Genomic DNA, 12,642 nt, shown 5'->3' with positions numbered 1-12,642 from the left:
TAAAACGTTAAAAATATTATGAAAATAGCAGATCTATACAATCACGTCTTATTTTCTGTTTACTAAAAATCTGGAGGGATAGATGGACCACTGTTACTGAACAAACACTTTATAGCAATGATCACTAGGGCTGGGCGATTAATAGAGAATGAACTGAAACCGAAAAAAAGAACATAAAACAGACAGATAGCTGGAAAAAGAAGAGGGGCATTGAGGAAGGCACCGCAAGAACTTAACCCATTAAGACCTGGAACTGTGTCATTTTTAGATTTGAGCTAAAAAAGCATTATTTTACACTTTGGGCTATTCAAAAATAGCAGATCTACAAGCTCGTAGCGCGGCACTCGGTGCCGTGCTACGAGCTTGTAGATCTGCTATTTTTGAAAAATCGTGAAAACGTGTGCAAATCTTTGAATATATATATTTTTAAAGCGAACATTTTTAACTCAAATCTTTGCTTCTGGGGGGTCCCTGGAACAAACCACTGATATAGAAACATATGTTTTTCAGAAAACTGTTGAGATTTAGGAGACATGTAGAATCGGCTTCAGGTCTCAATGGGTTAATCTGCCACAACACAAGTTAAAAACAGCCTGTGCTACCAGATGGGCATCAACGCAAGTGATGACTGCAAGAGTCCTTGAACAAAAGAAAGCCATCCTCCAGGTCCTTGAGGCCGAGGATACGAAGTCGAGGCACCTTATTCCATTTTACTCTGACCTCAACAAAGATCTCTCCCTGTTGATGCATGGAGTTCACAGATGGCCTGTCAGGAGAGTATGTTACCATTTCACTGGTCCATACCCGGTGAAGTGTGCAGAAAGTGCGAAAGTAGTTTGGGGTTATGCCGTGTCCGGTCACGTCCCGTCTGGACGTGTGCACCTAACGGGCTTCGCTGTTAAGTGCACATGGTAATGGTCAATGGCTGTGTGCAAATTCAGATCAAATGCTCCAGCCACTGAGGAGAACCGGGCAGAACACATTTTGGTCTCACCGGAGGTTTGTAGAATTTAGGAGGATTTGTGAAGCCTGTCCTACACATCCTCCATTCCTGAGTGCTGGCTGAGAAGGAAGATGACGTGGGAGCTGACTGCAACGATCAAAACCTGCATCCTCGGGCACCTTAAGGAGAAGTACCACAGAGAGCTCTCTACATCCTCATCACAAGCCAAGAAGCCGAGGATCTCATTAGGACGTTTTTTTCTAAGGAAGTGAGGCATCCCCTTCAGCTGTGACACCCACAGTCACGACACTAGAGGGAGCGTAAACAACAATCTGGTACCACCCACCCATAAAACAAACATGGGCAAATTCTCCTCCTACAGCACGGCCACCAAGGTATGGAATAGTCTAACCCCATCCCTCAAAAAATGCAGTTCGCTGTGCTCATTTAAAACAGCCCCAAAAACTCATCTTTCTGGAGGCCATAAGAGGAGCTTGTACCAGTGTCCCGGTAGACAGACGACCCCCCCTCCCCTTTTTTTGTATCTTTTTTATTTTTCATGCTTTTTTGTACATAGTGTTATTTTTTCTCTGTATTTTTATGTTGATTTTTGAACTGTGTGGTTGCTACTATATATGTCTACGAAATTAATTCAAGGACCCCAACGGAAACAAGTCCGCAAGGACTTTTTTGGTCGGACCTTTTAGGCAAAAGTATTATAAATGTAACTGTGCTGTTTTACATTCTTTTGCCTAATACAAATTTCAATCAATCAATCAATCAATCAATCAAGCTGCACCCACCGTGTCACTTCAGCAAATGGTAGAAGAGGTTCTGAGCAGCTACTTGGTGTTTCCCTGGCTGAATAGTGAGGAGAATCCACTGGAATGGTGGAGAAAGCATCATTGCGAACGCAGCGGAAGGAGGCGCGCCGAAGGCTTACTATGGAGCTTACTATGAAACCGTGCTCGGGTTGTGTGTGTGTGTCTGTCTGTCTGTGTGCAGTATTGTGTGCACTGCCTGTGTGCAGCCGCGCCCCCATGTGACTCACGCTCTCATTGGCTGCTGACAGATCTCAGAGTGCACTACAGTGTGGCTGAAATCCGCCTGCCCCTGGGTGACTAATTACACTCCTCTGAGAGAAATATAGCAGCTACAGTCAAAAAGAACACATCTAAAAGCATATACACAAGTTCATCTATAGGGATATCTAAGAATTCCATGTCATTTGTGCATATTTCAGGCCGGATGGCAAGTTGAAAAGAAAACGCCTTACTTTGAGAACAGTTTGAGATTTCTTCTTGCTAGCTAGCTATGCTGTAACATGGGATTCCAAATGACTAATTTGCACACAACAGAGCCAGATACAGTCAAATAAATATGCTTTTTTTTGGGGGGGGGGGGCAATAACTATACAATGGTGTGTTTTTAGCCTTATTTTTGCCAAAAAAAACAACAACATACATTTCTATGCATCTCCATGTAGCTAGCTAGCAATGCTGTAATAGGTAGAGTCAGGTTCATCATTTACAATTTTAAGGAACACTAAGCGACATACAGTCAAATAAATACGTTTTTTTTTTTTGCCTCAATAACTACTACAATTGTGGGTTTTAATCCTCATTTTTGACAGATAGCGCAGAGGAGAGTAAACAAGAGCATCGCCGCCGTCTCAACAGGGAACGGATGCAGCGTCAACGCAAAAGCAAACGACCATCAAACAGCCCAATGCCTAATGCAGGTGCAGATAGCCCAGAGGAGAGTAAACGAGAGCGTCGCCGCCGTCTCAACAGGGAACGGATGCAGCGTCTACGCAAAAACGAACGACCATCAAACAGCCCAATGCCTAATGCAGGTGCAGATAGCCCAGAGGAGAGTAAACGAGAGCGTCGCCGCCGTCTCAACAGGGAACGGATGCAGCATCTACGCAAAAACCTAACCGACGAAAGCCTGGCCCAGCTGCGGCAACAAAATGCTGAACGCCACCAGCGCCGCCGCCAACAACTGGATGACGAAAGGCTGGCCCAGCTGCGCCAACAAGATGCTGAACGCCACCGGCACCGCCGCCGCCAACAACTGGATGACGAAAGGCTGGCCCAGCTGCGCCAACAAGATGCTGAACGCCACCGGCACCGCCGCCAACAACTGGATGACGAAAGCCTGACCCAGCTGCGCCAACAAAAGGCTGCCACGATGCGGCGCTCAAGAGCCGCACGCCCTAAACCACCTCTGCCGACACCTCAGCAGGAGTTCATAGATGCGCCAGATTTGAGAAAATCAACAAGGCAAAAGGCCATGAAGAACGCAGGAATGTAGACAATGCTCTGATTAAAATGCACAACAGCCTGCAACATGCCTAAACCAAACACATTTCAAAAACTACAAAGACAAAAAACATTTACCCCCCAAAAAAAAACACACCACAAACAAACATAACAATTTTAAAAAGACCAAAAAAAAATGGGGCTAGCGGTATGGAGCCTTCTTGTGGCGGCCCTGTTCTCACTCATTTAACTGTACCACCCACTTCTCTACAGTTGCTCATTCCTTTCTATTCTTCTTATTGTTATTTTCAAGCTGCGTTCGCTTCCCGCGTTGGCGCGTCTTACTTGTGTTAACTTTCCCACTCTTAAGCAAGGTAGCAAAAAAGTGCCTTTGCGTATCAACCACAAGCTCCCCGTCCGAGCCAGTATTTGGTTCAGGAGGAAACCTTATTACATGCCTCAGATCCTGCCTGAAACCTGATGATGGGAACATGCTAGTAAGAACCTATAGTAAAATGGGTACTAGAGCATAGAGTGACAGAACAAGATTGAAGACCACATGCACAATTCTAACTCTTTATCATTCAGCAGTGTGTTGTTGGCACATAGCATCATTTAAAATGATGTATTTTTGTTTACAAGAGATCAATACAATATTTGTACATGATTTGTCTTTTTCTTTCATATAAGACATTATTCTCTACATTTTAGAACTAAAATGTGAAATTGTTCCATGAGATATTTTCATTTCAAGTCATGTGTGCTACTGTGCTTTGATATGAACAATTCAACTGTTCAGAAAGGTTCAATAAATAGCCATAAAGAGATCAGCTGTTAACTTTAATTATTTTAAAATCACAAAGAAAAAGTGTAAGTTAGCTTTAATAGCTATTGTCAGCACTGACCTTGTCAGAGAGTGTGTAAAAATAAATAAAACATTCAGTGGAAAAAATCGTAATCAAGGTAGAAGTTTGAAATAATCGTGATTTAGCGCCCAGCCCTAATGATCTCTATCAGAATATATATACAGTATTGACTTTGTTCCACAGATTAATATTGTGAAAATAGCTGATCTACAAGCTCACAACGCCTCGCGTTGCGAGTCGTTGTGAGCTTGTAGATCGACTATTTTCACAATTTTGGCCTCTTTCTTATAGGCTATTATTTTTTATTAATTCGGCCAATGTTAGTTTGTTGATTACTTTTGATGCAGTATTTGGTCTTTTTCTTTTCTTGAGGTATTAAAAATGTCTTAAAAGTCCTTAAATTGTCACTTCACTATCATCTGGGGACCCCCCTAAAATCATGTGGGGACCCCCCACATGATTGTTTCTTTAGTTTTTATTTAGTTTTTTGATATGCATTCACATGCCCCCCTCCTTTTCTTTCAAAGATGATCTACAAGCATATTCAAATCCAATCTCCATTTTAACCATAGACTAATTTTCAACACATCCACGTCCCTGGTTCTGGTGACTGAGACTCTCCTCTTCCCCCCTTTTTATCATTTATTTCAGGGCATCACAGGTAGACATGGGAGCACACATGCTTATTTTCTGTTGGCCAGCATTAGGTTTCTTTTTTGGTGGAATTGTAATTATAAAAATAATTATTATAATAATATCTATAAAGCAATTTTTTATATCACTATAACAACCACTGTGGTGAATTATTAAGAGCAACGAGCGATTTCGGCGCTGGAAGTCTAGTTAAGACGGTCACGTTTCAGGTTGTTGTTGAAACTTGTGATCCCGGGTCTGAGTCTGTGCAAATGGCAATGTCAGCTGGAATTATTATTATTATTATTTATGACAGGGATTTTTCTTTAGTTTTTCTATGATTTAAACAAGGATTTTGTTTGTACATAAGGTAGCATTAGCAGGGTAACGTACCATGTGCCCCGTGGACGCATCGAAGGTGATATGAGTGCGTCCTTTCTTAATGATATGCACCAGTGTTAGAAATGCAACATCACTGCTAACAAAACCTTGAAAAATGTGTTTTAATTGTGATATCGAAAAACCGGAAAACAATCGATTGATCATTAGAATACACATGGCAGACCAATTAACACGGCAGCCATTTGGCTGCCGTGTTAAGTGGTCAGATGGGTGGGCCGCGAAGACTTAAGAGATTCTCAAGTGGGCCCTGATCCAGAAATGGTTGGGAACCGCTGTTGCATTGCCTTTCTCAAAGGAGTAACACATCTTTACGGGGGAAAAAATCTCGAGCCAAAGGCGTGATCGGTCACAGGCATGATTACATGAAGTGCGCTTTAGTTGATAGTTAGACCAGGCAGTCGCTGACACCAGTCATTTATTGTTAAAATGTCATCATAACATTTTTTTTAAAGAACAAAGAAGAAGATAGAATATATTGCTGGCCTTCAAATTGTTGCCGGTGTATATTTTCTGCTTCTAAATCTACCTCTGATGTCCTCTTCCCTGCCTCAGCCCCTGCTCTGCCTACCAAGAGTACCATGCAAGAGGTGAAACGAAGACTTACGCCTGCCTATGTTTCAGCTAAGCCTTCTGAAATTGGAGTTGTAGTCGATGTTGAAACTTCAAAAAGAAAACCTCCAAAGAAAAGGGAACCAGGTTCCTCACCTCATTCCAATGGTTGCGTCTCTCTGAGGACGATGTACTGTTCTTCATGTACTGTGACCTTTGTACTAAATGCAACAAAACGGACTCGCGTATGCACAGATCAAACAAATGCACCAACTTTCAGCGCTCCTCACTCATCCACCACGAATTAAGCGACGAACACTTGTCCTGCATCAGGCAAAGAAACCTGGAACGAAATCGTCTCACAGCAAACGGCCAGGAGGACGAAGCAGAGCTGATCACCCAGAACTGAACAGAAGAGAAGCGTCTGTTGGGCAATGGAGCTCTGGCCCAGTGTAGCCGCTGAAAGACGCTGGCCAGAAAAGAAAAATCTGCTCCTCCGACAACAATATATACATCGGCTGTGCCATTCGCACCTTTTACCAAGCTACAAAAGCTGCCGACTCGTGCATATCAATGGTCCATTGTGTCGACCCATTAAGTACTGTAGTCTGTAGGTAGGCATAGGCTACTGTCAGACGTCCTGAAGCAGTCCAAGAATAGAATGGATAATGGTCCTGGGATTCATTCACTAAATTAGAGAGGTGATGAGACTTGCGACTAGCTGCTATTTTTAAAAGATTTGTAAAAGATTTGAAAACTTAAAATGGGACATTTTGTATAATGAGTACTTTTGGTACTTTAAGAGTTTTACCTTTACCTTTTGATGCAAATACTTTTATACTTTTACTCAAGTACATTTTGAATTTACTTTTACTTAAGTAAAACATTTGAGTATTTTTTCCACCACTGAAGACTGGTAGAGAGTCCTGGGTCTGCATGTTGCCATTCACATCCACCAGGCACAAGGAAGAGTGGTATTGGATCCGCCTGTTGGGGTCTGTCCCGTGCACATCCAGGTGGAGCAGTGAATGTACACCAGAGGAGTGCTTCTGGATTGCCGGCCCCAGCAGCCACACAACGCTGGGTGGCTGCATCCATCACATGACGCACCACCTCTTCTGAGGTGACCATGACCTTGCAGACCTCCTGCCGTGCCCCCTCGTCCACCACGCTGGCCAGCATGTCTGTTACCGTCTCTCCACAAACATCAACGAGACTCACCTTGAAGGAGTACTGCCAGCCTTGTTCCTCCTCCCGTCTCCTCCCTCCATCCAGCAGCTGCTGCAACCGCCCTGGGAACGAGCCCCTTGCTCTCCTCCGTGGCACCACCCTCCACGGTGAAGGTCTTGCCACTGCCCGTCTGCCCGTATGCCACGCAGCACATGCTGGATCCATCCAGGACCGACTGGACGGGCAGCGAGACCTCATTGAAGACCTCTTCCTGGGACACATGGGGACCCAACACCTGACTAAACCTGAAGAGGTAGAGCTTCTGTCGGTCTTCTGTCATGGTTAACTCCTCAGGCTTGATCAGAGTCAGTGCCCTGATGTCGTGGACATGGATACAGCTCATTTCTCCATCCACAGGAGGACGCACTCTGCACAGCACTCTGATGTTGCCCTTGAGGTCATGCATCTTGTTTTCGAGGGCACGGCGAGTAGCGCAGCCGGCGAGGACCTCGTCGTGCAGGTGCGCATCCATCGCCTGCTGGCTGGCAAGGTCCTCCTCGGTGTCCCTGAGCTGGGTGCGGACACGGTCCAGGGTCCAGTCACGCAGGGATTTCCACAACATCGGCTCTTTCAGCCCAGCTTGCTGACTTGATGCGAGGGTCGCCATGGCCTCACACTTTTGTTTTAGAAGGTGGAAAAGTCCCTAACGTTTGTCCAGTTCGGCTGACGTACTTGCTAGTTTGCGGTTTTCCTGCCAACGGGGCCTGCTGCTGCCCCTTCGCCTCGCTGATCTGGCTCGCCAGTCACTCAAGCTTCTCTATAGACTGCGTTGTGTGGTGCGTCTCTCACTCAGTGAGTCCCTCAGCATCGTGTTCTCACACTCTGCAGAATCTGCGTCGCTCCGGGCTCTGGCGAGTCAAGTCGGATACCCTGCCCTTTATGTCCCAGCCAGGCCGCTTTGACACTGCGCCCACTACTTTTGGGATGGAGGATGTAGGAACTGTTGGCCCCCATTGTGTGAACTGACTGTGCACGCCCTCTAGCCCCAGCAGGAGGTCTGGAGGTTGCATCCAGCAGATGGCTGCTAGTCCTCACCTGTCTGTCTTTGATCTTTGAAGTCGCCATGGCTTCAACCAAGTGAACGAGAAACTAGTCCAACACACTACTTCTTTATGATTGTTTTTGGTGCTGTTACTTTACTATGTTCTAGTATACACGGTGGATAACAGGTATACTTGAAGTCCAGCTCTCCCCCCATTATTAATGTCTACATAATAATGTCAAACATACATGTTCAAAGATGCTGGAATGCTAAATGAAGGCCAAGATGGACATACCGGAAAGCTCCTTTGTACTGCCAGCCTTGTTCCTCCTCCCGTCTCCTCCTTCCATCCAGCAGCTGCTGCTCCGCCCTTGGAATGAGCCCCTTGTTCTCCTCCGTGGCACCACCCTCCACGGTGAAGGTCTTGCCACTGCCCGTCTGGCCGTATGCCACGCAGCACACGCTGGATCCATCCAGGACCGACTGTACTGTCAGGGAGATCTCATTGAAGACCTCTTCCTGGGACACATGGGGATCCGACACCTGGCCAAACCTGAAGAGGTGGGGCTTCTGTCGGTCTTCTGTCATGGTTAACTCCTCCGGCTTGATCAGAGTCAGTGCCCTGATGTCGTGGACATGGATACAGCTCATTTCTCCATCCACAGGAGGACGCACTCTGCACAGCACTCTGATGTTGCCCTTGAGGTCATGCATCTTGTTTTCGAGAGCACGGCAAGTAGAGGCCGGCGAGGACCTCGTCGTGCAGGTGCGCATCCATCGCCTGCTGGCTGACAAGGTCCTCCTCGGCGTCCCTGAGCTGGGTGCGGACACGGTCCAGGGTCCAGTCACGCAGGGATTTCTGCAACATCGGCTCTTTCAGCCAAGCTTGCTAACTTGATGCGAGGGTCGCCATGGCCTCACACTTTTTTTTTTTTAAGGTGGAAAAGTCCCTAACGTTTGTCCAGTTCGGCTGACGTACTTGCTAGTTTGCGGTTTTCCTGCCAACGGGGCCTGCTGCTGCCCCTTCGCCTCGCTGATCTGGCTCTCCAGTCACTCAAGCTTCTCTAGACTGCGTTGTGTGGTGCATCTCTCACTCTCAGAAACTCTCCTCAAGACTGCATTGTGTGGTGCATCTCTCACTCTCAGAAACTCTCCTCAAGACTGCGTTGTGTGGTGCATCTCTCACTCTCAGAAACTCTCCTCTAGACTGCGTTGTGTGGTGCATCTCTCACTCAGTGAGTCCCTCAGCATCGTGTTCTCACACTCTGCAGAATCTGCGTCGCTCTGGCGAGTCAAGTCGGCTACCCTGCATTTCATGTCCCAGCCAGGCCGCTTCGACACTGCGCCCACTGCTTTTGGGATGTAGGATGTAGGAACTGTTGGCCCCCATTGTGTGAACTGGCTGTGCACGCCCTCTAGCCCCAGCAGGAGGTCTGGAGGTTGCATCCAGTACTAGTACTCACTTGTCTGTCTTTGATCTTTGAAGTCGCCATGGCTTCAATCAAGTGAACGAGAAACTGGTCCAAAACACCTAGTCTTAATCTTAACTTTATGATTGTTTTTGGTGCTGTTACTTTACTATGTTCTAGTATACACGATGGATAACAGTACTGGTATACTTGAAGTCCAGCTCTCCCCCCATTGTTAATGTCTACATACTAATGTCAAACATACATGTTCAAAGATGCTGGAATGCTAAATGAAGGCCAAGATGGACATACCGGACTTATGGATGGACTTATCCTTATCCTAACCGGAAAGCTCCTTTGGGGACATTGTACTGTACTTGTACATTTATTGAACAGAGATAATTTTCCTAAGGAATTTAACCACACCAGGGGACATGTGGAAAGCTACTTCGATATGTACATGTCACAAGTCACAGTGAATCAGGTAGTTTGCAAACACTGTAGTGAGTCTGCATACAAAATACATATTTAGCCACCTGCCCGAATGCCCCCGCCCACTGTAAAAAAGATCGCGAAAATTGCTAAAACTATAGATAGCAGTAAATATATTTTTTTTTAAACACTCTTTTATTTACTTTAATTACAAGCTAAAACGTAAACCTTGGTTGTAAAAAAACAAAGTTGTCCTTGGGTTTAGGACCCTAGCGTCTCCATTCTGGGGCAAACATTCAGCAGAAAATAGCAGTTCTGCAAGCTCCCATAATCAGCTTTTCCTCAAATTCACTGTCACGTGAGTTGGTATAACTACAAAGTATGTTCTGCATATTGGATAACTGTTGTTATACATTACTATGTTCTGTATAGTGGATAACTGTTGGTTTACTATGTTCGGTACGGGTATACTGGTATGTTCTATATACATTGGATAACAGTACTGGTACTGTATAGTTAGTATGTTCTATACTGTACAGTAACAGTGCTGGCATACTTCACTATGTTATATGTTGCTATAAACACTTGTTTTCATTTGAATTTTGTGGACTGCTGGTATATAATGTGACTTTTGCAGATTTTCTTTTGCAAATAAACTTTCCAGGTTTGGGATTTCATTCGTTTCAGTTTCAGATCATTACAATCATATAACATCACACACAAGGCAATATGGAAGTCATGAAAACGTGATCTTATTAGTCATTATTTCACTGTTAATAGATTGTATATTGCTCATATTCACTGTTGATAATCTGTACATAAATGATCCATAGACCCACTGTGGAGGCTGGCTGACACTGTACTGTCAGTCCATAGTCTGTACTGTACATATGCAGGGCTTTATATACTGTATTTCAATTTCATTGATGATATATCCTTTGATTGAAGATAGATTAATGCTCATATTAATGGTGATATATTGTACAATATACTTTAATGAGAAACTTTCTTGAAATAATGACTTGGTGTCTAAAAATAATGACTTATCTAGAAAATAAAGACTTGTCATTTGAGAAACAAGTCATTTTGTGATACTAACTCTACTAGTCATTCTTTTGAGATATAAGTCATAATTGTCAGATACTCATTTTGAGAAAGTTTTCATTATTTTGAGATAAGTAAATATTTGATAGTTTCTCGTTATAAACCCATCACCTTGGTGGAAATGAGCTTCCATAAGTGAAAATACATTTGTGCCAGGGACCCCCAGAAGAGAATATTTGTGTTAAAAACAAAAGACAAAAATAGCAGATGTACAAGCTTATAATGAATGCATTGTGACTCAGCACTTATAATGCTTCATAAACCTTGTTATAAGATGTTATGGATAATTATAAACATTTATAACAACTGTTATAATGCCTTATAAGTGCATAATATGTAATGCATTATAAATGTGTTTACAATGCATTATAGACCCGGCCTTAATGTACAGTGTTACATAGGGCTACAGCCATCGATTATTGTCATAGCAATTATTGTATCGATAAATGTTTCAGTTAATGGAATAATTGAGAAGTGCATATTTTTATATATTAAATACTATTATATATCAATGAAAGGATTGACCACTTAATCCCTAGTGTTTTGCAATTTGTTTAAAAAAATGGCCTTTACGGGTGTGTAACTCTTGAGTGTGTACTTACGGGTCCATTTGGTTCCATTTATACAGAGTTATGGGCATCCTTGAAATTAAAAAGGTTTGAGATTCAGAACCACTGTGCTACACTAAATGGAACAGAGCATGAATTAGTATAATTGGTAACACCTTCATGTTCAACATGGCTGCCAATTATTTGGGGGCCCACTTGCAATCAGTGGTGGGAAAAGTTCTCAAATGTTTTACTTAAGTAAAAGTATCAATACTGCAATGTAGAAGTACTCTGTTACAAGTAAAAGTCTGGAATTCAAAATTTACTTGAGTAAAAGTACACAAGTATTGGTATCACAATGCACTTAAAGTACCAAAAGTAAAAGTACTAAAATGTTTGAAAATAGTAGATCTCCAAGCTCACAACGTGTCGCGATGCGACGCAAGCTTGTAGATCTGCTATTTTCAAATAGCCTAGGTATAAAATGGGGCTAAAGTGGTTAATGTATGTTTTATAATGTAAGCATTTATAGTGCAAAGTAAGTTGTAACTAAAGTTTTCAAATAATTGTAGTGGAGTAAAAGTATAATTTTGCCTCTGAGATGTAGTGGGGTAGAAGTAACAGTATAGACAATTGGAAATACTCCAGTAAAGTAAAAGTACCTCAAAATTGTACTTAAGTATACTTGAGTAAATTTACTTAGTTACTTTACACCACTGCTTACAATATCCTCACGGCACCACCAGTGGTCCCCCGTGGCCCAAAGGTTGGAAATCACTGTTTGGGTTGAAAATGAAAATAACCATAGATTTCTTTCTTTGTTGTTGTTGTCGTTCAGTGACCGCTACAGCCACGCCCCCCAATCCCGCTCTGAGCGCCTCGGCCCCGCCCAGCGCGCCCAAGGTGGTGATGACGGTGGAGGAGTTCTACTACGGACGGGCCGAGGGCAACCAGAAGGAACCCATCATCCACAACGAGAACCTGGGCCAGAGGTGCTTCCAGTGTCAGATCTGCCGCAGCAGACTGATGAACAACATCGGGTCAGTGTACCTTACTGAAAAACCCATCAAGACCTGAGGCCCATTCTACAAATGTCCTCTAAGTCAGCCTAGCCTCCTATTCCCCAGCATTCACAGCTCTGCTGGTCATTGCGTCACACATTCATACTCCAATCACAGCTCACGCCTTCACAAAGAGGTTCCTTTAAATACGGCTTTTTGCATTCACTAGGTTTCTGCTTGTCTTGCTGCCTGCTTCACTGTACTGCTGCTTAGCTGCCA

The 12,642-nt window shown here is 43.9% G+C and overlaps 1 protein-coding gene across 2 annotated transcripts in view; it reads left to right on the top strand.

The window, feature by feature from the left end:
* The window catches only part of pogzb (pogo transposable element derived with ZNF domain b), a 71,311-nt gene that overhangs the window by 24,737 nt on the left and 33,932 nt on the right, over nucleotides 1-12,642 (top strand). For both annotated transcript variants that reach the window (XM_084051798.1, XM_084051797.1), the window contains exon 8: nucleotides 12,201-12,402. In XM_084051798.1, coding sequence (XP_083907924.1) covers nucleotides 12,201-12,402 — 202 coding nt within the window. The remainder of the gene's footprint in view (nucleotides 1-12,200; nucleotides 12,403-12,642) is intronic.

This window comes from Gymnoscopelus microlampas (assembly GCF_963454915.1).
Source record: "Gymnoscopelus microlampas genome assembly, chromosome: 3".
NCBI classification, from domain to species: Eukaryota; Metazoa; Chordata; class Actinopteri; order Myctophiformes; family Myctophidae; genus Gymnoscopelus; species Gymnoscopelus microlampas.
Note: the sequence above shows the minus strand (reverse complement) of the source record. Positions and strands in the feature narration are given on the sequence as shown.